This window comes from Nicotiana tabacum, chromosome 4, assembly GCF_000715075.1.
Source record: "Nicotiana tabacum cultivar K326 chromosome 4, ASM71507v2, whole genome shotgun sequence".
Lineage (NCBI taxonomy): Eukaryota > Viridiplantae > Streptophyta > Magnoliopsida > Solanales > Solanaceae > Nicotiana > Nicotiana tabacum.
In genome coordinates, this window is record NC_134083.1 from 50532994 (window position 1) to 50558880 (window position 25887).

General features: G+C 39.1%; 2 protein-coding genes across 2 annotated transcripts; one reads left to right on the forward strand and one right to left on the reverse strand.

Annotated features, from left to right (window-relative positions):
* Positions 1 to 10943: 10943 nt before the first annotated feature.
* Positions 10944 to 13781, reverse strand: LOC107781984 (calmodulin). Its single transcript, XM_016602813.2, has 4 exons — positions 13621 to 13781; positions 12416 to 12573; positions 11446 to 11526; positions 10944 to 11309 (listed from the first exon to the last, which is right to left on the reverse strand). Exons 1-4 carry the CDS (start codon positions 13694 to 13696, stop codon positions 11175 to 11177), a joined length of 450 nt encoding a protein of 149 aa, XP_016458299.1. The 5' UTR covers positions 13697 to 13781; the 3' UTR covers positions 10944 to 11174.
* Positions 13782 to 15649: 1868 nt separating this feature from the next.
* LOC142179910 (uncharacterized) lies at positions 15650 to 16252 on the forward strand. Its single transcript, XM_075250802.1, has one exon. The coding sequence runs from the start codon at positions 15650 to 15652 to the stop codon at positions 16250 to 16252; it is 603 nt and encodes a 200-aa protein (XP_075106903.1).
* The last annotated feature ends 9635 nt before the right edge of the window (positions 16253 to 25887 follow it).

Consider the following 25887-nt stretch of genomic DNA (forward strand, 5'->3'; position numbering starts at 1 on the left):
AGTCGTTAATGTTTCTAAGATCATGAGGTCCGACAATAAAGAACTGACTCATACATTTGAAATTGAACTAGCCTTTTTGCGCTGTCAATTGTCGACTTGTCCCAACTTCTATTCATTCTTTCTAGAGACATCAATGGACAGAAAACCCTATTATTTAAATCAAAATAAATTCAATTCTGTCATTAAAACCTCTCAAAATTATTTGTTTTACTAGTTTGTTGAGAACTGTGGTCTGGTACTTAACAATTGTTCTATCATCCAAGATAATGAATTCAAGACAAATAAATTATCCTAATTTATCTTGTTTGTTTATTCTATATATCACTCTGGGTCAGGCTATGCGATTTATTCAATGTTAAATTGGAGTGTAACTATTGAGCAATTGTGAAAAATCACGATTACTGTTACGCGGCGCCTTCCTGAAATTCCTTGGAAGGGCGACGTAAGGCCAAGCAACCGATGTCAGTGTAGTTACTATCTGCCAACTGAGGTTCCCTCCATACGCTAGAATAGATTGTCAGTGTCGTACGGGAAAACCAATGTCAAGAGCAATTGAGAGAACAGAAAAGAGAATTGAGAATGAAAGAAAGCTTGATTGCATTAATGAAAGCTATTACAGAAAAATAACACGGTGTCGGGGGGAGAGACACCAGTACAGAGAATCGCTTGTTTGCTAGAAAGTTTGATTGCTTGATCCCCTTAATAATGCTTAAAAAAATAAACCAAGGTTACATAACTTGACCTAAATAAGTTGTAGAAGCACACTGAAAGAAAATATAGTAAAACTACTCTATATTTACAATGAAAAGGACTTAGTCTTTTACAACAAGTCTGTTGGCAGCAACTTTGTCTTTAGCATTAGGGTCTGCGCGCGCGACGTTGTCTGCACGTGCGGTGCTGTTGGCATCTGCATGTGGCTGGGCGCTGGCGATGGCTATCGGTGGGGCGACAGAGACACATGCGCGTTTGTCACTTGAATCTGCCGAGACCACGGGGCCGACCGTGGCGCTGGGCATTGGGAGGCTTGCCAGGACGCCAGGGAGCTCGTCCAAGGAGTCATGGGGCATGGCTGAAAAGCCGCCCATGACATTCTCCTCCACCTGAGTTGGTGACGTCCTCGATGCCTTACTTGCAAGATAATCATCAATTAGGCTCTTGTAGGCTTTGAGGTTTGTTTCCCTCTCCCAAGTATTCTCCTCTGCATCACATCCCTGCCATTTCACCAAGAACTCCTGGTGATCTTTTCTTGAGGCGTGAATCACTCGATCATCAAGAATAGCTTCAGCACGCCTTTTCCCGGTTGAATTGGGGCCTCGAATACTTGGTATTGTGAGTTGGCTTCGTGAAGGATCCTCCATATCTTCCCGAAAAGGTTTCAGGAGACTGACATGGAAAACAGGATGGATTTTCCACCAAGCTGGGGTATCCACCCGGTATGCAACTTTCCCAATACGCCTTTCAATGGACAAGGGTCCAATATATTTTTGCAATAGGCGAGGGTCATGAACCCCTGCAAACAAGTACTGCTTTGGGATTTTGACCATCACTTTGTCTCCTACTTGGTATTCAACAAAGCGAGGATTTTGATCAGCATGCCTCTTCATTCGCTTTTAGGTTTTGACAAGATAGCTCCGCACTATCTCCAAATTTCACTTCCATTCTTTTGAGAAGCTAGAATCTCGAGGAGATTTTGACATGTTTGGTGCATTGACGGTGTGTGGGAATAGCTGTTGTTGTCCGGTAACAATTTCAAAAGCGCTTCGGTTGGTACTAGAGCTCTTTTGTGAATTGAAACACAGTTGAGAAACATCCAGAAGCTTTACCCGTTTCTTCTACGATCCGTTTACGAAGTGGTGGAGATATTCCTCAAGCATGCCATTGAATCTCTCCGTTTGGCCATCATATTGCGGATGAAAACTTGATCTGTGACTCAATTTTTACTCGAGGCACTTAAAGAGTTGGGTCCAAAAGTTGCTAGTGAAGCGTGAGTCGCGATCACTAACGATGTCTTTAGGCAGGCCCCAATATTTGACGACATGGGAGAAGAAGAGTCGAGCTATATCTTCTGCTGATATATATTGTGGGGCTACTATAAAGGTAGCATACTTGGAAAAGCGATCCACCACAACCAAGATAGTTGTGAGATCTCCGACCTTGGGAAATCCGGTGATGAAATCCAGGGAAACGCTTTTCCAAGGTCTTTTTGGGACAGCTAGTGGTTCTAAGAGTCCCACTTGCGTCAAGTGGTCCGACTTATCCTTCTGGCATACTAGATAAGTCTTCACATACTGAGCGATGTCATCGGCCATTTGAGGCCAATAAGCATGGCGAAGTAATGCCATGGTGCGTTCCTCACCAGGATGACCGGCCCACAAAGTATCATGGCTTTCCGCCAGAAGAGTCCTTCGCAGATCTCCTCCTTTAGGAACATATAATTGGTTCCCTTTCACTTTCAGAAAATCATCTTCTGTGTAGAACTGGCGAGTCTTGCCCTGTCCTACCAAATCAACCAAATATTATGCAGCATGATCCTTGATGAGTAGATCATGTATCTGGTCTTTTATGGTGGTGACTACTTCGCTCCCCCTTAGGGTGGCGAGTAGGCACACCGATGTTAGATCATCTCTCCGACTGAGCGCATCAGCAACATGATTAGTCTTCCTACTTCGGTACTCCAAGTTGAAGTAAAATTCCGCTAGTTGTTCCTGCCACCTGGCCTGTCGACCATTCATCTTCGGCTGGGTCACGAAATGGCTAACAACCGTATTGTCTATCTTGACCACGAACGGGGTTCCCAGTAAATAGTGCCTCCAAAGGCGAAAGCAATGAACGACAGCTAATAATTCTTTCTCATGGGCGGCATAGCGCCGCTCTGCATCCTTCACCTTCCGGCTCTCGTACGCTACGGGATGCCTTCTTGTAGTAAGACTCCACCAAGGGCATAGTCGGAGGCAACCGTTTGTACCTCGAATGGCTTGGCCAAGTCCGGGAGGGCTAAGACGGTGCTACTAGACATAGCCGCTTTTAATGAGTTAAAGGCCTCAGCTCGCTTGGGTCCCCAATTCCAAGGCGTGACCTTCTTGAGAAGTTCTGTCAATGGCACTGCGATGAGGGAGTACTTTTTTACAAATCACTGATAGAAGTTGCATAGGCCAAGGAATGCCCTCAAGGCGTGGATATCCTTGGGCGGCGGCCAATCTGTGATAGCCTGAATCTTCTGCTGGTCCATCTTGATCCGCCCTTCCTCGATGACATATCCGAGGAAGTCAATCCATTTTTGAGCAAAAGAGCACTTGGATAGCTTTGCATATAATTCGCGCTCCCGCAATCGGCCTAGAACCTTCCGCAAGTGCTCCAGGTGTTCTTCTAGTGTTTGACTATATACCACAATGTCATCCAAGTTGACCAACACGAATTCGTCAATGTACTCTCAGAAGACTTGGTTCATCAGGGTGCAAAATATGGCTAGAGTGTTAGTCAAGCCGAATGGCTTGACCAGGAAGTCGTACGACCCATATCTGGTCACACAGGTCGTCCTGTGTTCATGACCCTCCACAATCCGAACTTGTCAATAACCTGTCTTCAGGTCTATTTTGGTGAACATTGTTGCACTACCTAGCCTATCGAACAAGTCTTCCATTAGCGGAATTGAGTACTTGTTCTTCACAGTGATTTTGTTTAGAGCCTGATAATCCACACAGAGTCATAAGCTGCCATCGTGTTTCTTTTGGAATAGCACAGGGGACCTGTATGGGGACTTGGAGGGTACGATGATCCCTGTGTCTAGCATTTCCGTCAATTGTCTCCGAATCTTAGTGAGTTCGGGTTGTGACATTCTGTACGGCACCCGGGCGGGTGGCTTCGCACCCGTGCCAACTCAATCTCATGGTCCACAGTATACCTAGGCAGGAGTCGCTTTGGCATGTCTTGTGGCATGATGTCTTCAAATTCCAGTAGCATCTCCTTCACGAGTGCAGGACTGGAACCCGAGGAGCATTTTATATCTTTAATATATAGGGTAGCCAGGAACATAGGTTCATGTCTTTTGACCCCTTTTTTTAACTGCAAGTCCGAGATATTCTCGGCGACTATCTTTATGGGGTGGCACGGGATAATGCAGGGCTTGGCCCCGTTTTCTCCCATCATTAGTAACACGTCGGCATACGGTACCGGCATGGTGTTGGTTTGTCTCGGAAATTCCAGCCCTACTATCAACTCGAAGTCATCTATGATCACCACACGCAGGTTGAATTTTCCTTCATAAGGGCCAAGCTTTACTGGTACTTCTTTGGCTATTCTACCAACTGGCTGAGGAGGTGAGTTGATAGCCTTGACACGACCTCTGCCCTTTCCTACAACTAGACCAAAGCGCTCCACCTGAGTCGAGGCTAAGTAGTTATGGGTAGCACCCGTATCTATCGTCGCCCAAATGGGCTTGCCATTCACCTTCATCTCGACAAACATTAAGGTCCTCTCTTATTTAAGAGGAGTCTTCTCATCTGCCTTCTTTTTCCCTTTCTTGGTGATTGGGCATGGGTCCTTCTTCTTACGAATACCAGCATTAGTTCCCACTAAGGCTTCAGAAATAGAGCCAACCATGGTATTGAAGGCACCTACGGGTTCGGTCTGGTCAGCATTATCTGCGTCGTCATCTGTCTCATCATCAAAAGCTTGATGGGCGTTCATCTGTGCATGGGGGAATTCATTATTCCAATGTGGCCCGCCGCAAACTCGGCCAGGATACCCAACTTATACGCCCGCCACAATTGATAAGACGCTCCCCTGAGCTGGAACATAGTAAAAGCAACCCCGCTCGTCTCCACAATACCCATAATACGAAGAATACGGTGACACTCCTCTAGAAAAACTCGGGCATCATCTGTCGCCAATCCACTGAAGGTAGGAGGGTGGTACTTCTTGTACCTCTCAAGTCTAAGTTGTTCTTCCTCATATGTTGTTGCCCTAACCACGGGTTGAATTGAAACCACAGGCTGTGTCGCCATGACACCCGGTACCTGACCAACATGAACTCGCTGCTCTGGAGTATGGGCGGCAGGAGTCTGAGCTTCATCCCCGGTTTATAAAGTAGCTGGTGTGTTGTTAGATGCAACACTAGTACTGCCTAAGGAGGGAGCCTTAGATTTGGTTGCACTCTGATCTCCTCCACTTCTGCTAGGGACCCCAGTGCTAGGATGGCCCCCTTTGTATCCCCCTCGGACCGGCTGTTGAGGCTTATCCTTCCGAGCTTCCACTGGATAGTCCCCAAAGCACTCCTTGGGTAAAGTATCTACCCTTTGTCTTTGCAGCTCCATACGGGCATAAGGTTTCAACCTTTCCAGGAAGGTGAAGAGTTTGTCTTTGTCCCCCATGTCTCGTATGTTCATCATGAGTGCAGAGAATTCTCGCACGTAGTCCCGCACTAATTTGGTTTGGCAAAGCTCACGTAGCTTTCTCCTTGCATTGTACTCAACATTTTCGGGGAAGATATGTAGCGTATGGATGCCTTCAGTTCTGCCAATGTCTCGAGAGTATCTTCACCGGCCTTGATGGCTTCGTACTTCACTCACCACCAGAGTTTAGCACTATGGTCAGAAATGGTGGTAATGGCAATGTGTTCCCTCGTCCAATGTTGACCCTAGGCTCTGATACCAACTGTTACGCGGCGCCTTCCTGAAATTCCTTGGAAGGGCGACGTAAGGCTAAGCAACCGATGTCCGTGTAGTTACTGTCCGCCAACTAAGGTCCCCTCCGTACGCTAGACTAGATTGTCAGTGTCGTACGGAAAAACCAATGTCAAGAGCAATTGAGATAACAAAAAAGAGGATTGAGAATGAAAGAAATGTTGATTGCATTAATGAAGCTATTAAAGAAAAGCAACATGGTGTTCGGGGGGAGAGACACCAGTACAGAGAATTGCTTGCTTGCTAGAAAGTTTGATTGCTTGATCCCCCTTAATAATGCTTAATAAAATAAACCAAAGTTACATAACTTGACCTAAATAAGTTGTAGAAGAACATTGAAAGAAAATACAGTAAAACTACTCTATATTTACAATGAAAATGACTTAGTCTTCTACAAGGTAGAAACAAGTCCATTGGCAGCAACTTTGTCTTTAGCATCAGGGTCTGCGCGCGCGGCGCTGTTGACATTTGCCTGTGGCTGGGCATTGGCGATGGCTATCGGTGGGGCAACAGAGTCACATGCGCGCTTGTCACTTGGAGCTTCCGAGACCACGAGACCGACCGTGGCGCTGGACGTTGGGAGGCCTCCCAGGACGCCACGAAAGATTATTAATAAGAAAAAGAAAGAAACAACTGTACACAAAAAATATGCACTCCATGTCATATGGTAGTAATACTTTATATCATGTAGAGTATGGCTGTCCAACGGGACGGGACGTCCCGTCCCGTCCTACTTAATTTTAAACGGGATGGCCCCATGTTAAACGGGACACGGGATGGGACGGGATGGCCATTTCGTCTCGTTTATCACGTCCCGTTTCGTCCTGTCCCGTCCCCCCTATCCCGTCTGTCCCGTCCCGCCCGTCCCGCCCGTCCCGTCCCACCTGTCCCGTCCCGTCCCGTCCCTCGTCCCTTTTTTTTTATAATTATAGCCGTTGGGCAACGGCTATAATTGCAAAAATAGTCGTTCCTAACGGCCATATTTGGCCCCCACTCCCACCAAAACACCCCCTACCCCCAAACTTTTAATATAATCCCTAAGTTTATTAAATTATACTTTGGCCCTATTTTCTACTATAAATACCCCAATCCTTCTTCATTTCTTCCCACAAAAATAAATTATTCTCTCTCAAATCCCTTTCATTCTATCTATATTATTCTCTCAATTTTCTCGCAATCAAGTGATAAGTTTCAAGTATTTGGACAAATATTTGGAGTAACTTTCAAGCTTCAAATTAATTTATCAAGTATTTGGAGCAATAGTTTGGGCAATTTCTTCAAGTTTCAATATTTAATCACGGTGCACTCGTTCCATCTCCTAATTTTAATATATAATTTTTTGCGCATTATTTTAGTGCTTAATTTTTGTGTTTACTTTACGTGTTCTATTTTCGTATTTCATTTGTGTTTTTAATTTTTGTGTTAACTTTTTAAATTTAATTTCGTATTTAAATTATGGCACCTAAAAATGTATTTGGCGTATTTAAAAAAATTAGTAAAAAAAGTAGTAAAGGTGAAAGTAGTAGTAATCCTAATCCTAGTCCTAATCCTAGCCCTTCTCCTATAATTAGAAAACATATAGATGAAATGACTCATGTTGATGAAACTTCATTTTCTCAACCCCCGCATGTTATAATATTAATTTCGGAGAACAACTAGATCATGAAACTTTACAAAGACAATTTGGCAAGGATATTTTTATTGAGCACGAAGAAAATGAGGATGAAGAAAATGAGGAAGAAGAATGAGATGAAACACCCACTAGTCCCGCAACACAAACTCCAACTCAGAGTCAATCTCGATCTGGAGCTTTACCCCCTGTACCTCCTCTAAGGGGTAAGCCTAAGGGTGAACGTCCCAAAACATCACTTGTATGGAAATTTTTTAAACATGATAAAGTCAATCAACGTGCTATATGTGAAATATGTAAGCAACGATTTGTGCACACCAAAAGTGGTGGGACGGGGGGTTTATCTAGGCATTTAGGTAGGGACCACAAAGCTTTATGGATACAAGCTAAAATAAAAGTCGGGCAAATACCGGATCCTAGCACTGGTACTAGCACTCCTAGTATATCTGGCGGGGGTTCTAATTTTTTACAACAACAACTTGACCCTGCTTCTGGTACGATTTTACGCCCATATAACAAAGATAGAGATCGTGAGAACTTAGCAAAAATGGTAGCCGTATGTGGCTTACCTTTTACTTTTCCTTCTCACCCTGCTTTTGTTCATTATATACAAGAAACTTATAATCCTTCTTTTCAAGGTTTTCCTAAGACTACAGTTAGAAATGATATTTTTAAATTTCAAACCGAATATCTTCAGTATATTCGTTGTGTATTTTTTCACTTAGATTGTAAAGTGTCTATCACATCTGATATAGGTCGTAGTCCTAATGGTTGTGATTATTTAACTGTTACATATCATTGGGTTGATCATCACTTGAACATGCAAACGTATTATTGGTTATAAATTTGTTGATTCAAAACACACTGGAGTATATATTGCAACTACTGTTCTACAAATACTTGATTTTTATGGACTCATTGATAAAGTTTTAACTATCACCTTAGATAATGCTTCTGCTAACACAACTGCAGCAACTAGCTTAAGAACTAGATTTTGTCCAATTAATCTGGCAATTTTTTATGTTAGATGTGCATGCCATATTTTTAACTTGGTTGTAAAAGATGGTATTAATTTATTTTCTGATGCTTGTAGTAAAGTACAACATGCTTGCGGCTATATTTTTCGGCTAATAAAGCGAGTAGAATTCGTGAATTTGCTCAACAATGTGCTAGTGCTAACCTTCCATATAGAAAAGTTCCAAAAGATGTTTATACTAGGTGAAATTCTACTTATGAAATGCTTAAAGTTGCTTATGATTATCGGGTGCCTATACAAAAGGTATTTAATATGCATAATGGTATCCCCGCTGATCAAATTGTTGATTCTGATTGGGATCAGATCAAAGAGCTTACTAAATTTTTAAAAAAAATTATTATGCTACAAAACAATTTTCTGGTATATATTATCCTACTATTACACAAATATTATGGTATATTTATGGAATTTCTGTTGTATTTGGTAAGTATAAAACTAATCCAACTTATGCACCGGCCATTAATGAAATGATTGTAAAATTTAAAAAGTATTTTTTTTCTATTCCCCAAGTTTATTTAATTTCTACTATACTTAACCCATCTTTAAAATTAAGAGGTGCAAAGGGACTTGTTCGTAAAATTTATGAGAATTTAGCAATTCAAGAAAATGAACAACCATCTCTCGAAGAATGCCAAGCAAACATATATTCTTATGTTAGATCAATATTTGATAAATATAAATCTATGGAAACAACAGGTGGTGAAACTGCTCCTTCTACTTCTAAGTCTAGATTAGAAGTTCTATGGGAAGATATGGATGATATAACATGTTTTGATTCCTCTATTGATGATGAACTTGATTCTTATCTTAATCAAGGATTGGAAAGTATTAAAGACGAAGAAGGCAACGAACAACTTTTGGCATGGTGGAGGGAGCGTGGCAAGGCTTTTCTAACACTTTCCATAATGACCCGAGATATCCTTGCTATTCAAACATCATCAGTAGCATCGGAGAGTGCTTTTAGCGCGGCAAGATTTCAAATCGGAGATCATAGACATTCATTAGCAGAGGACAGCCTAGAGATTTCCGTATTATTCAGAGATTGGATTAATTCAGAAAGAAGAAATCTTGGTTTTGAAAAATTAACCACTAGGGAAGAAGAAGAATACAATGAGATACTTAGCACCGGGAGCGATGACGGCATGGAACTCATGGAACATCAATCAACATTGCCAATTCCAGAACAATGTCCGAGAGAAATTATAGATAAGTTACAACGAAGTTATATAGGAGCTTACAAATATTAGTATGATAATTTTTTATTGACTACTAAGAGGCCTAGTTCAAAGTTCAAACAGAACCCTTCCTAGAAGGTGGCTGCATAGATTAGGTGCTCTTCAAAAGAATTATATTTGTATGTGAGATTTGAAAGTTCTATTAATAAAATAAAAGGCTCTAAGCGTTGAATTTGTTTTATGAATTCTCTTACACTCTTACTTAGTTACTTAATGGATTGAAATTATATTAAATAAATTATAACTCTATTATATATTTATAATTGCTAGAATATTTTATTACAAGTCTTTTGTTTTAATATTTTATAATTCTTTATTTAGTTTTCTAATTTTTGTTTAATTTTTAAATTTATTGAATAAGTCAAAAAACTAGATGTTGCAAACTTTAAAAACTTAGTCATTGCCAAAAGAATATCCGTTGTCAAACTCAATGCTTAAATAATTTTTTTTAAAATGGCACTTAAGGCCCGCGAACCCGTCACGTCCCGTCCCATCCCGTCTCGTTTGTTAGCGGGACGGGATGGGCCTACCGTCCGTTTCGTCCCGTCCCGTTTCGTCCCGTCCCGTTTGTTAGCGGGACGGGATGGGCCTACCGTTTCGTCCCGTTTGTCCCGTCCCGCCACCGTCCTAGCTAAATGTCGTCCCGTCCCATTAATTTTGTCTCGTCCCATCCGGTTAGACAGCCATAATGTAGAGCATGTAACAAGTAAATAAAATTTCAAAAAGGTTATTTCTTTTTCGGTTATCATAAATAAGGTATATATTCAAATCATTATGGGCATAGTTTGTTTTAAAAAAATTCTCTGATTAGCTTAATAAGATAATTCTTCATCCTGAATTCTAAATCATGATCTCATACCCAGATTATTCATAGGTATCAAATCACTTGAATATGAAATTAAAATTTCATCAAGTGGCAGCAAGGTTAATGTATTAGAGCTGACTCAATGAGTATGAAACACATTTGAAGAATAAGCATAAAACACCCAGCAACCAAAGAAGAATTAATCGGGATGAAACGGTAAGAAACGCAAAGCCTAACGGTTTCTTACAGGTTGAAGTTTCGGCAACCTAACGGGTTGAAATTGGACTACCTTTTTTCACGAGTCGGATTGAGTTATGCTCAATCAAGCCCGTCAGGAAAATATTGCATGCCCAAGCTGTGAAATATTGGGAGGGCTGGACTGGTTACATATTTTTGGGCCTAACTTTGGCACCCCTAGCTTTAGGATATAATCACCTTGCATTTGACCTGAATGATAGAAGCAAAGTCCAGAAAGAAAGGGAAACAAAACAGTTAGAGAGACAGTGAACACACACACTGTGTAGCCTGGAAAGAAACCAAAGCAACAAACAAGATATTACCAATGAACTATCTAATTTCTCCTTTTCTTTTACCCTTTGGATGGGCAAGGGACTATAGCTGTATACAACAGTAGCCCAGAAGTTAAAACATATAAACTGAAAGGAGTCTAGATGCTAGTAAAAGCATACGACACATTTGTTTGTCTTAACAACACAGAATATAAACTGCCAGCTAGAAGTTATAGTAACTAAGTGGCCAGCACAAAATACACAAGAATCTAAAGCCATCACTTGGCAAGCATCATGCGAACAAACTCCTCGTAATTAACTTGCCCATCACCATCAATATCTGCTTCTCGGATCATCTCATCCACCTCCTCGTCAGTCAGCTTCTCTCCAAGGTTTGTCATTACATGACGAAGCTGAAATGTAAATTGTAGATATAAGAGGCTACGAATCGGCTGCCCACAATAGTGGCTAAGGAAAATACAACTAGCATGTTAAATTGCACTTTACTCATAATTACTTGCAGAAAATTACTTTTCTACAGAAAGGTACCTCAGCTGCAGAAATAAAGCCATTCTGATCTTTATCGAAAACCTTGAAAGCTTCTTTGAGTTCCTCCTCAGAATCAGTGTCCTTCACAAGAATAGTCCAAATCATATTTCATCATGAAAGAGGTAAAGCTGGTACATTGTTTTCCCAAGTATAAAAACTTATTGTTTGAGCACAATACTACTAGATTTGACAATTAAGAATATTTGATCGATGAAGAAAGCACATTTCTGTCTTCCTTGTCATGTTTTTATAAGATTCAATGGTGAAACAATAACAAAATGCTAAAGAACAAAAGGAAGAATTAACCAATCACTGATCCCTCGATGATGATACTATCTCAGGACAGTGACTTGGATATTTACATAGTCCTCTGCATGTCAAGAACCATTTTTCCTAAGAAAGAATGATTAATCGTAAAACCTTCTTACTAACAAATCTTGTAAAAATGTCTGATTGGTGCCCGCAGAACTTAGAACAATGTTTCTCTTGAATGGTTTGATAGAATCTAGGAAGGGTCCAGACAATTGCATACTCAATTTTGATCCAAAGATCACTTAATATCAAAGTCGTCGGCAGTATTTCAACGCTTGAAATACGACAAATATTTTAAAATGAACAGTGTCTGCATGTTATCGAGTTGATATCTGACAAGTACGAATATATGAAGTTGGATTACAACACGACAATCCCTAATCACAGAAAATAATTTACCAAAAAAAATCAGAGCACCAAGATACGAACACAAATTGATATATGCATAAAACAACCACAACTGCAAGAAACAGAAAGGATTTGGATCATAACAGCAAAGTTGGCATCCACACTAGTCAAATAAGTCCAAATTGTCTATAAGATCAATTTTCAAGGAGGCATCTGAAAAAAGAACTTGAGAATACCTGACATCATCACAAATATCTCAACAGCGCCACATAAGAAAGACATAATATTAAAAAAGCTAGAACTCCTATACCTTCATCTTACGCGCCATCAGATTCAAGAACTCTGGAAAATCAATGGTTCCATTCTGATCAGCATCAACCTCGCTGATCATATCCTGTAGTTCAGCTTCAGTGGGATTCTGACCAAGTGATCTCATCACTGTTCCCAATTCCTTGGTAGTAATACAGCCTATAGAGGCAAATTTCAGATCACAACTAGAGCTTTTGATTTCGCTCGCGGCACATAGGCTATTTATTGAGATATAATCACCAGAAAACTAACTAACAACAAAATATTAACATAGAGAGTACTCCTTAGGAGAATAAAATGAAGAATCTCCATTGGGACTTTAAGGAGCAAAGAGGGTGCAATTACATTGAGAAAATAAAAGGTGATAAAACTATGCAACGGTATCATATGAAAAAGCTCACCAAGACGCAGCTCCTTTTTGCAAATAAAATGAGAAACAAACGGGAAAGTAAAGAAGAACACTCTGTTCAGCCAAAACGGATCACATAAACTTTTATCTTTCTCTGGATTTGAAACAACTCCAATAAAAAACACGGCTAATACTGTAAACCGGCTTAGTAAAGGCACTTCATGAGTTTTAACTAAAAAGGTAAAGGAACAAGTAAACAAGGACTTCCATAAATGCTGCAAGACGGGCGATCAACCAATCAATCGAATGATACATGCAAAACTTCAAACAGAGTTTAAGTGTGATAGAAATTGCCAAACGTGACACAGAATTTTCATATGCAACACATTAGGCACACCTTCAGGAAAAGTAAAAGCTAGCTCCATTACTAACAACTCTACAAATAAAAAGTGGCTCTTCCTCCCTAAATATTTTCGATATTCTCTATGAGCAGATTAGCGAAACTGAACAATCACTGATCCTACGATACTTAGACTCTAGTCCTTCAACGTCTTCAACTATTAAACGATCCGTTCCTAAGCATTTTTCTTTCTTCAGTTTATATCAGAACAACAAGACCAACAAAACCAACTAAACGGCGTAATTTAGGCTTTCAATAGTAATTTCTAACACTTGACCAGTAAATCGCGATAATTGAAAGTCAACCAAAAAAGTGTAGCTAAAGCTTAGATCTACTCTAAAATCAACAAATCAGATGCAATAACATAAACAACGCCTCGGCCACAAAAAAAAATGCATAAAAACATTATCACATCATCAGACTACCGTAAGGTTTAGAATAAAATGAGTAGTATTACCATCACCGTCCTTGTCGAAAAGGCTAAAGGCCTCCTTGAACTCAGCGATCTGCTCCTCCGTTAGCTGCTCTGCCATTTCTCTCTCTCTTTTTTCACGATTTCAAAGAACCCTATGCGCAAGTTTTATGCCTTTTGATTTCGTTTTTGGCACTTTGACCGTTTTTAAAGAAATGGAAAACGAGTAGAAATATCTTGACTCGCCGATAATACAGGGCACCTCGAAATAATATGGAAATATCGTACGGTAAATATTCCACATCAGTGGGCCCCGAATTCGAGGACGCGTCATTTCGAATACTTGCTTTTTCCCTTTTTTAAAATTTGAAAATTTTTACTAAAACAAGGCTAAAAGATTAAAAAACAAATTCAAATCTTCAAAGAAAGAATATAATGAGCCAGTAATATGTTGATGGTATCCAACGTGAAACAAATTTTGTTACCATATTTGCACCTAAAATTTTCAAAATTAAAATAAGTTCTTAATCCTAAGACTTCCTTTATACACAAAAATTTTAGTGATGTGGATTGAACGAAATCTAGTGGAAGGCTCCTATGTTACAGTCATAAGATATAAAGTTTTTTCTCATTCAAACTTTTTTCGTGATAAACTTAAAGAAGAAAACATTATCATAGCAGGAAATCTTTTTGAACTTATTAAGACCATTATCTCGGTGAATTACTTGTTATGTATAATTATAATATCAAACTTAAACAAAAATGTTACGATTAGGGAAAATTGATATAGAAATGGCACACACGTTCATAACTGTATAAAAACAGTAGTATAAATAATCTTTGAGCTGTAGAATATTTTGAAAGAATCCTAGTGGGACCATTTTAATGACATGAATCGTGAGTCGTGACCACTTAGAAACATAGTACTCCACTAATAATCTTGGTTTGCTTTCAAATTTCCACCTAATTACCCAGCAAATGAATCCTCGAATTTTCAGCAATTTCCCTTCAACTGCTCTTTTCTTTCTTGGTTTGTCCCTTTTTCCTTTTCTTCTTTTTTCACTTTGGTTTTGTACTCGTTAGTCTCTTTGTCGGTTCTCTTTTGTTCACTGTTTGGACTTCTCTTTCCCTGTCGATACGGTGTCAAATGGTTTTGTGGATCAATACAAATTTGTTTTTAGTTTTATGGTCATATTTTTCTTTTTTATATATTGAAAATTTACTTTTACATATACGAGATCTATTATTTACACATAAAAAAATATTAAAAAAGACACTTTTTTTAATTTCATCATTTCCATGAAGACCCATTTCCTTCTAGATTCGTCATTTAGTTGTGCGTTTGCCTGTGTGGGAATAGTCTATTTCTCCTTTTGTGCTGGGGTTAAGATGAGAATGGGTGCACACAAGATTTTGAGATTTGGAAAAAATTATTGGCACTTGGTATATTACACTAGCTTAGTCAAGTAATTTGACCTTTGAAAGTCTCAGATTAATATAATACACTACATAATGGAGTAAGTAATTAACAACAATGCTTGATGTTTACACTTAATATGCATAGAAAATGCTTATTCACGTTTGACGGTTACATCAACTTAAACCAACAGCTCTAATTAACTTATAAATTTTAAGTAAAAAATATGTTGAGAAGGGAATAACTTAGCACGTGAAGAGCACATGTGGTGGTTAGTTAGTTAGGAGATAACAACTTATAGTTATTTGGTAAGTGAGTAGTACAACTGTAATTAGTTATCATTAGTTAGGGTAGTTAGTGAGTATTATATATAAGGGGCTATGTACAGATTTCATTAACAGTTTTTCAATACAACAGTAAAGTTGATTACTGCATTCTGTCTCTCTTCTCTCCTTCATTTCTTCCTCTAAGAAGTTAAGCTTCCATGGCTGTCACCTCCTAAATTCGACATGGTATCAGAGCGATAAGACTATTATTATGGTTTTAAAAGTTCGTAATTAGCTAAATTCGTCAGCTTTCAGCTTCAATATAGGAGACAGCTTCTTCTGAATCTTCTTCGATTTCTAGGGCACAGCTTGAAGATTTCTGAGTTTGACAATGGCGGCAACAACAGACAACACTTTGCCTGAGAATTTGAGCTATAATCATACTCTATTTTTGCACTCCACAGATAATTCAGGAGTGATACTGATCTCTCTACAACTGACAGGATCTGAAAACTATTCCATATGGAGTCGAGCAATACGTATTGCGATCTTAGGACGCAATAAGATGAAATTTATTGAAGGTACCTATAAAAATGAAAGTTATGGTCTAAATTTGACAAATTTGTGGGAGAGATGCAATGCGATTATTCTATCGTGGATAATGAATTGTGTTTCGAAGGATTTACTGAGTGAAATTATGTATTCCTCAGATGCATGTGCCGTTTGCAGATATTTAAAGGAGAGATTCGACAAAGTGAATGGATCTAGAATATTTCAATTGCATAAAGCAATAGGCACAGTGAATCAAGTAACCAGTTCTATTGCCAATTACTACTCCAAATTGCGCGAACTCTGGGCTGAATTTGACAGTTTAGCACCAGTTCCTGGATGTGATTGCCCAAAGTCAAAAGATTATGTAATATTCATGCGGAGGCAGAAGTTGTTGCCGTTTCTCATGGGGCTAAACGAGACATATGAGCAGGCTCGTGAATAGATCATGATGATAGAGCCACTTCCAACAGTGAACAAAGCTTACTCTATGCTGGTTGAAAGAGAGAGCCAGAGAAGCATAGCAAATATGACAATGGGTGGAGACAAAGCTGAAATGGCAGCCATGATAAGCACAAAGGGATCATATGCTCAGAAAGTTAAAAGGAATTACAATATCCAATGTGACTACTACAAGATGAAGGGCCATACTAGAGATGGCTGCTTTAAGTTGATTGGCTATCTAGAGGATTTCAAGTTCAAAAAGAAGTATGGACGCAATTCTGCACATAATGTGGTTTTGGGAGACACCAGATCTACTGATGAAGGGGGAGGAAGGAATCAACCTACAGATGGATTGAGAGCAGCAGATGCATTTAAGGGACCTACATTCACTCCATAGCCTCCACATTTTACTACAGTACAATATAATCAGATAGTGAAGCTCCTCAACAAAAAAAACATACCTGAGAGCTCAACAAACATGGCAGGTAGCTCAGCAAATATATCAGGTAGTATTAAAGCTTTTTTTGCAAATGAATATAGTGATGAATGGATTATAGACACTAGAGCAATAAATCATATGATCTCAGACCTAGAACTATTGAAGAATAGGCTGAAAATTGGTCAAAATAACTCAAAAAGAGTACATCTACCTAATGGAGGAGTCTCGCATGTAACTCACTTAGGGTCATGTAATGTGAAGAACACAGAAAGAATTGATAATGTTCTATACATACCTGATTTTAGATATAATCTCTTATCAATATCTAAGATCACCAGAGCTCTAAGTTGTTGTGTTGGGTTCTACCCTGATTTTTGCATCTTCTAGGACCTTTGTAGTGGGAAGGTGAAGGGGATTGATAGAGAAAGAAGAGGACTCTACTTGCTCCTCAATCTTCTGCTGAAAGGAAGAGAATTGCATTGTTGGGATTAGCTGGAAGGAATCAAAGCCAGGACATTGAGCTATGGCATAAGAAATTAGGACATGCTTCTGTAGGAGCAATAAGACATTTGTTTACTTTGACGTATGATGAGTGTAAAAGAAAGTTAGGAAATTGTAATGTCTGCTCACTAGCAAAACACACTAGATTGCCTTTCAATGATAATACTAATAAAGTCGAAGAGATTTTTCAGTTGTTACACATTGATGTATGGGGACCATATGCTGTGCAAACCTTTGATGGAAATTAAATGTTTCTGACATTTGTAGATGATCATTCAAGGATGACTTGGGTATATCTATTGAAACTTAAAAGTGATGTGACAATAGTATTGAGAAATTTCCTTAAACTTGTTCAAACACAGTTCAACAGAAATGTAAAAATCATTAGAACTGACAATGAAATGGAGTTTGTAAATGCAGAATGTAGTATACTATTTTAGGATTATGGAATTCTTCATCAAAGAACATGTGTCTACACTCCTCGGCAGAATGGGATAGCTGAGAGGAAGCACAAACACATATTGGAAATCGCAAGGGCTATGAGGTTCCAAGGAAGCATTCCACTCAAGTTCTGGGGGCATTGTGTGTTAGCTACAGCATATGTGATGAACATGCTGTCCTCCAGAATCTTGACATGGAAGAGTCCATTTGAAGTTTTTCATGGTAGAAAAGCCAGTATAGAGCACATTAGAACTATGGGATATCTTTTTATGCAAAGAAGATGCACACCAGTGACAAGTTTAGAAGTAGAGCAGTTGCAACAGCATTAATAGGATATTCAGAGGTCACAAAAGGCTATATATTGTATGATCTAACCAAACCGTGGTTCTTTGTTAACAGGGATGTCACCTTCAATGAAGCAATCTTCCCTTTCAAGCATTAGAAGCAGCAAATTAGTCATTTGTTTATGAATGAGCAGGTTTCAGACCAGATCATGCCACCTGGAGTACCAATGGAGATGCAACCAGCATCAGACATCAATACAAATATAGCCAATCCTGTAGTTGCACAAGAAGGAGACTCTTTAGAGGGAATTCCTTTGGAGGAGGCAGATACAGGCCACTGGCATTCTTGGGAAGAAGGAGATGCAAGACACTTGGATGCTATAGACCCTGAGCTAATAAGTGCAGAAAACTTGGAGTAGGAATATGCTGCAGATGTCCATGAGATTACACAAGCTGATCAAGCTATCAAGAAGTCCAATAGAGATAAGAAGACACCAGTATGGATGACAGATTATGTCACTGCAGCAGCTCTAAATAAGTCTCCAAAGCTATACTCCATCTGCAAGTACTTGAGTTATGAAAAACTAAAGCCAGTTTATCAGGACTATTTGAAAGCATTTTCAGCAATAATAGAACCAAAGACATTCCTTGAGGCATCTTCAGACAAGAGATGGATAGAGGCAATGAAAGCTGAAATCCAAGCTCTAGAAGACAATCAGACTTGGGATTTAGTGACTACCAAAGAGAAAAACTCCTATAGGATGTAAATAGGTTTACAAAGTGAAGTACAAATCCAATAGAGATGTTGAAAGGTTCAAGGCACAACTAGTGGCAAAGGAGTACAACAAAAAGGAGAGGCTTGACTACAATGAGACATTTTCTCATGTTGTAAAGATAGTGACTGTGAGAGCTGTGATCTCTATTGCAGCATCTGAAGGTTGGCACATTCATCAGATGGATGTATACAATGACTTCCTTCAGGGTGACTTACATGATGAAGTGTATATGTAGTTACCTGAGGGATTTTCAAGCCAAGGGGAGAACACTAAAGGCAAGGTCTGCAGACTTGGCAAATCCCTATATGGGCTCAAAAAGGCAAGCAGACTATAACGATCAGACTTGTCGTTTTAAGAAATTACGCCCCGTTCAATGGCTTAAGATCTCGAGAAGCTTCATAATATGTATTATGACCCGTGGGTGTGGTCGAGTTTGATTTTCAGAATTTAATTAAAAGAACAATTCTTATTTAGAAGCTTAAATGGAAAGAGTTGACCGAAGAGTTGACTTTTGAGAAAACGATCCCGAAATAGAATTTAGATGATGGCAATAGCTTCGTATGATGATTTCAAACTTAGACGTATGTTCGGATTTGGATTTGGAAGTCCGTGGGACAATTCGACACATTTTGGTGAAAGTTGGAAAATACAAGATTTTGAAAAAGTCCGACCGAAGGGTGAATTTTGATAACGAGGCCGGATTTCGATTTAGGAAATGGGAATAGATCCCTTACATCAATTATGACTTGTGTGAAAAATTTGAAGTCATTCCGGATTGATTTGATACGTTTCGGCGCAAAATATAGAAGTTGGAGGATTTGAAAACTTATAATTCGATTTGATGCGCGACTTGTAATTTCGGCATTGTTTGATGTGGTTTGAAGCTTCGACTAAGTTCGTATTGTACTTTTGGATATGTTGTTATAATTGGTTGAGGTCCCGGGGGCCTCGGGTAAATATCGGAAGGTTAACAGAGCAATTCAGACTTGGAAGAAGCTGCTGGAAAATGGCAGCATCTGTTGGATTCGCACCTGCGGATTTGGGCGTAGGTGCGACCTCGCAAAAGCGAGGATTTCGTCATAGAAGCGAGCTGGGCAGAGCTGGAGGAAGGTCGCAGACGCAGACAGCCTTCCGCACCTGCGCAATCGCAGGTGCGATATTTGCTAAGCAGAAGCGACGAGGCAGCGCAGAAGCAGAAATGATGCGCACCTGCGATCAGTGCAGAAGCGGAAATGACTCCGCAGGTGCGAGCTTTGTGGCTTGGCAGTGACCTCGCAGAAGTGTGTATTCGCTCGCAAAAGCGAGCATGCAGGTACGAAAATTAGTCCACATGTGCGAAACTGGGCAGAATCATAAGGATAAAAAATGGTCATTTTTGGCATTTCGTTTTGGAATTTTTGGAGCTCAGATTTGGGCGATTCTGGAGGAATTTTTCACAAGCTTGGTTGGGGTAAGTGTTCTATATCCTAAAGTGATTATATTTCATGAATCTATGATTATATTCATCATTTAATTCGGATTTAAATGGAAGAAATCAAGATTTTTCAAAATCTTCCAAAACGAAAATTTAAGATTTGGAGGTCGAGTTGTTATTGGAATTCAATAAAATTGGTATAGTTGAACTCGTATCGGAATGGGTATTCAGGTTTCATGAAAATTATGTCGGGTTCCGAGGGGTGGGTCCCGCGTTGACTTTTGTTAACTTTTTGGAATAAATTTTTAAGTCGGCGTATTATTATCCGGAATTGTTTCCGATGAATTTTAATGAAGTTACACAATTAATTTCGATAGATTTGAGTTGTACGGAGGTCAATTCAAGCAAGAAGGCGATTTCGGAATATCGGCATAACTTCAAAAAGGTAAGTGTTTTGCTTAACCTCGAGTGGGGGAATTACCCCTTAGGCATCGAGTCTTATATGCCATTTGTGAAATGTGAAAAGCCGTGTACGCGAAGTGAAGAGTACGTACTCGGGGTTATATATGCAAATCTTTATTGGATTAAAGTCTTAGGTATTATTGTGTAGTAAATTGGGTAATTGTGGATAAGTATTAAATCATCTATTTGCCATGCCTAAATCTTTGTTGTTATTGAATCTGTTATTATATGACAATTTGATGCGATTGTTGCTTGATTATTTATGTAATTCCGTGAATTTGTTGGTTTGATAATTATTGTAATTTAATTTTATTATGGATTTTTCCTCTGCAAATAATTAATTAAATGAGCTTAAGAAGAGGTGTTTATATAATTATTAAAAATTTGAATTTAATGAAGACTTTGCTTTATGTTGAGTAATTTCTATTTCTATTAATTATTTTTGGGTGTTGTGCACATTATGGTCGAGCCATGAGCTCCTTATTGTGGAAAATATTGTATTGTTGATTTCTGTGGAGTGTTGTAATATTTGGGCACTTGATGTGCAATTTGTGATATGTTGTAAGATTTGAGCACTTGATGTGCAATTGTATGATATGTTGTAAGATTTGAGCACTTGATGTGCAATTTGTGATATATTGTGAGATTTTAGCACCTGATGTGCAATCTGTGATATGTTGTAAGAATTGAGCACTTGATGTGCAATTTATGAAATGTTGTAATATTTGGGTACTTGAGATGCAAGTTGTATTATGCTGTGATATTTGGGCACTTGAGGTGCGATTTGTGAAATATTGATACGCATGCGGTGAGATAAGTGTGGCTTGAAATACGTGGCTCGTAGGGAAACTACTAGAAGTCATGCGGTGATATAAGGTCAGGGTGTTGAAACGCATGCGATGAGATAAGGGTGGCTTGAAACGCGTGGCTAGTGGGGAAACTACTAGAATTCATGTGGTGTGATAAAGATGGCTAAAAACATGGGATGCTATTTCGGAAAAAATAATTTCTTTAAAATTAAATGTGAAGGCTCCCGCGGTGATAGAAAGAAATGAGATATTGTGAATTTATTTATGATTTGGGACTACGAAGCGGTACCTCGGGAGTGCCCTTTTGTTGATATTTCTCTATGGCTGCACTTGCCTTTGGTTATTTTATTTTTCCGAAATTTGTAAATTCTTGTATTTTTCGTGATGTATTATTTCACTTAATATTAAGTGTTTTGTATTTCTTGATGTATTGTGTTGACCTCGACTTTTTCGTACGAGACTTTGAGGATTTGTATTTTTGGGTTGTACTTATTTTTGACGATTAAGTTGTTTTAAATAAAAGAAAAATTCTAGTATGTTTTAATTTAATAAGTTTTATATCCAAATCAGTAGTTTATCTGATGTTTCATTTTAATTGACATGTTATTTCTCCACCCAAATGATTCTAAAATAAATTCATTCATTTATTGATTTCTTACTTGGTTTAAAGATTTTAACCTTATTTTTTTGAAAAATAAATTGATCATGTGAATCTTATATACATTGAGGATATTGGCACGTGAGTTGTCCGTGCAGTTGAGATATGAAATGAGGGCACGAGGTGCCGAAAAAATATAATGATTTAATTATGGGCACGAAGTGCCGTGGAGATATAAAAAATATTCGAGATCCGTGTTTATGAAAAGGATGAAAATGGGTTGAGACCCGTATTTTTATGATTATGAAATGAGGTGTCACATGGTGACTTCTTAATTGAAGCGTTATATTCAAAATATTTATTTGGAAGGATTTTTATTTAGAAAGTATTATATGAAAGAATTGTATTTGAAAGATATTTATTTGAGAAAAATTATATTTGAAAGAAAGTTAATTGGTAGAAATATATGTGAAAGATATTTAATTGAAGAACTTGATTCAACTGGGTGTAATTGTATTTATTAATTATTGAGCGATATTAAATGGTGATCTTATTGTCTTACCGTGCATATCATTGGTTGTTTTATGTTGCCTTGATGTTATTTGTTTCCTCTTATTTTGTATATTATATTGCACAGGTTATTAAACTAGTGAGTGTATTGACTGTACCTCGTCTCTACTCCATTGAGGTTAGTCTTGATACTATTGGGTACCGACCGTGGTGTACTCATATTACACTTCTGCACATTTTTGTGCAGAGCCAGGTATTGGAGATAACGGACTTGAGCAGAGTTAAAGCGGGATCGTAAGGATTCAAGATAGAGCTGCTTGGTTGTCGCAGTCCCTTGGAGTCTTTTCATTTCATTGTACTGTTAACTTGTAATCAAACAGTATTGTATATTCGGTCCTCGTGATCATTCTATGTTTTTAGTTAGAGTTCGTGACTCGGTACTACCAGTCTTGGGAGGTTGTGTATTGTAATTATTTCCGCTGTTAGTTACAAAAAAAAAATATCTTCAAAAGGTAATTGAAATCGGCTTACCTAGTCTTAGAGACTAGGTGCCATCACGACGCCTGTGGTGGGATTTTGGGTCGTGACAAGTTGGTATCAAAGCACTAGGTTCATATGTTCTACGAGTCACGAACGAGTCTAGTAGAGTCTTGCGGATCGGTACAGAGACATCTGTACTTATATTCGATAGGCTACAGAACTGTTAGAAAATTTCCACTTCTTTCATTCCTGTCTTGCGGATTTGTTGATTGTAGAATTTGAGCCTTTGTATCTCTATTCTCTCACAGATGGTGAGGACACGTGCTACCAGGTTAGCTGAGCAGGCATCCCCACATACTGCTAGGGCTGCAAGAGGCCGGGGCCGAGGTAGAGGCCGAGAAAGGGCACGTGCTGTGACTAAATTACCTGTCAGAACAACAGTTGAGGAGCCACCAGTAGCTCCAGTTGAGGGACAGGTACCAAAAGCACTTGTTGTTACCCCCGAACTTCAGGAGACTTTAGCACAGTTCCTGAGTATGTTCGGTACATTAACTTAGGCGGGATTGATCTCTGTTACACCAAACATTCCGCAGATTGGGGGGGTAGCTCAGACTCCTACCACAACTCCATAGAAGCAGGTTCACGTTGGTCAGGTTCTGGGTGTATTACCAGTACAACCTGTTATTTCGGTTCGGCCCGAGGTTAGGCCAGAAGCATCAGAAGAAGAACAAAAGAGACTTGAAAGTTTTAAGAGGTATAGTCCATCTACTTTCAGTGGCACAGCTACAGAGGATGCCCAAGAATTTCTAGAAAATTGTCACCGTATTCTCCGCACCATGGGTATTGTGGAGGCGAGCGGAGTTGCCTTTACTACATTTCAACTATCATGCGCAGCGTATCGGTGGTGGCAAATCTATGAAGAAAGTAGACCAGCCGATGCAACCCCACCAACTTGGACTCAATTTTCGGAAATGTTCTTGAAAGAGCTTATTCCCCAGACTCTCCGAGATGCGTGGCACACAGAGTTTGAAGGTTGCGTCAGGGCACTATGACAGTGTCGGAATATGCTATTAGGTTCAGTGAGTTAGCCCGTCATGCACCTATCTTAGTTCCTACAATCAGAGAATGGGTCCGCAGATTCATTGAGGGGCTCGATTATGATATAAAAATATGCATGTCTAGAGAGTTGCAAACTGATGCTCCATTTCAAAAAGTAGTGGAGATTGCAAGGAAGATTGAGGGTGTTTTAGGCGAGGAAAGGGAGTCTAAGGAGGCTAAAAGGTCTCGAAGATCTGGAGGATTCAGTGGATTTTACTCTTCAGCTAGAACCCATTATAGCGGAGGCTCGTGCAGTCGGCCAGCTCAGTCCGTACATCAGATTACTCGGGGTGCTCAACTTTATAGTGCACCACCAACACGAGATTCTTACAGTGGTTATTCCAGTTATCCGGCATAGACTCAGTACGAGCAGTCGCGACCTTAGAGGGGTCGTTATGAGTGTGGTGATACTAGGCATAAAATGAGAGATTGTCCCAGACTTGGGAGTGGTGGATTTCATCAGAACACTCCAGCTACAAGCTTTATTCTAGCTGATACTCCACGTGCACAATCAGCTAGAGGTGGAGGACAGGCGGGTAGTGGGCGCCTAAGAAGTGGAGGCCCGACCCATTGATATAATCACTATGATTTGGCTGGGGCCAATACACCAGATGATGTCGTTACAGGTACGATCCTGATTTTTATTATAAAGGATAATTTTCCTTAATTTTATTCGGTTCTGAATATTAAGGTGAGTCCTCCTATTATGCTCCACTTATGGGTGAGCTTCGTAAATTTGTGTCCCACTTTTATGGTTATCCCTGTTGGGAGATTTAAAGATATAAAGCCGTGTCTGTCATATTATTTTTGGTACACCATTGAGGGCTATAAGCCCAAAAGTAATTTTTATTATTCATTACAGCGGGTTTAATGTGTTTCGGAATAATTGATTCCAATTTTTTTATGAATTATATGCCCTACCGGTAAGAGGGTTCATTATATGTTGCGAAAATTATTTATGAAATATATTGAAAAGAAGAAAGAAAGAAAATTGAAAATTTTAATTGGCACAATGTGCAACATACTTGTGATTCGGAGTTGAGGACGAGATCCTCGCATTTTTACATGATGTGAAATATTTAAATCGGGCTGCAAGCCATGATGGAAGTTATGTAAGGACAAGGTCCTTGTGGTGAAATATTTATGAGTTTAAAATTTTTCCTTTGTGAAATTTAATTGTACAATAGTATTAATAGGGAGTCATGCCTGTTAGGCTTATTTGATAATTCTTGTATATATTTCTGTGCATATTCAGCCATTTTCGTGCTGTAAACATTGAGTTTTAACCTATGAGATGAGTGCCCAGGTGGCGTTAAATGTGACTCATTAATCCGAGTAAGCAATCATGAGGTCTTCATGCCTCACATTCTGTTGTAAATGTTGTGAAAATATGAAATGAGGTGGCGGTTAATATGAGATTAATTGATGATGCTGGAATTAATTATGAACAGCTTTTAAGGCCAGAGATGTGGTGATGAGCATACATATGATGTGTTTCATGTCCTGATATCATTATGATAATGCAGTGCTTGTAATGCTGAGATTGGCGTTATTGATATATACCTTGTGGTATTGTGTTGGGTTGTGCATGTGTTGTTAGGAGTTATTTTGGTGTTACTCTGGTAGGTGGATAGACCCAATTACAGGGGAGACTCTGCCGAAATTTCTGAAAAATTTGTGAGTTAGAAAAATTTGGATGATTGAGATTTGCAAAGGAAGAGATAAGTTATGTTATGTGTTTGAGGGCGAATGATCCTAAGCGGGAGAGAATGTAACACCCTAGAAATATTTTTGAAGTACTTCAACACTATAAAAAAAAATTGA

What these genes read in the sequence shown, in the direction of transcription:
- LOC142179910 (XM_075250802.1), top strand. Translation starts at nt 15,650, where the DNA reads ATGGCGGCAACAACAGACAACACTTTGCCTGAGAATTTGAGCTATAAT.
- LOC107781984 (XM_016602813.2), bottom strand. Translation starts at nt 13,696, where the DNA reads ATGGCAGAGCAGCTAACGGAGGAGCAGATCGCTGAGTTCAAGGAGGCC. An exon ending in TTTCGACAAGGACGGTGATG is followed by an intron (nt 12,574 to 13,620) that starts GTAATACTACTC and finishes TTGCCTCTATAG; the next exon opens with GCTGTATTACTACCAAGGAA. An exon ending in TGATGGCGCGTAAGATGAAG is followed by an intron (nt 11,527 to 12,415) that starts GTATAGGAGTTC and finishes ATTCTTGTGAAG; the next exon opens with GACACTGATTCTGAGGAGGA.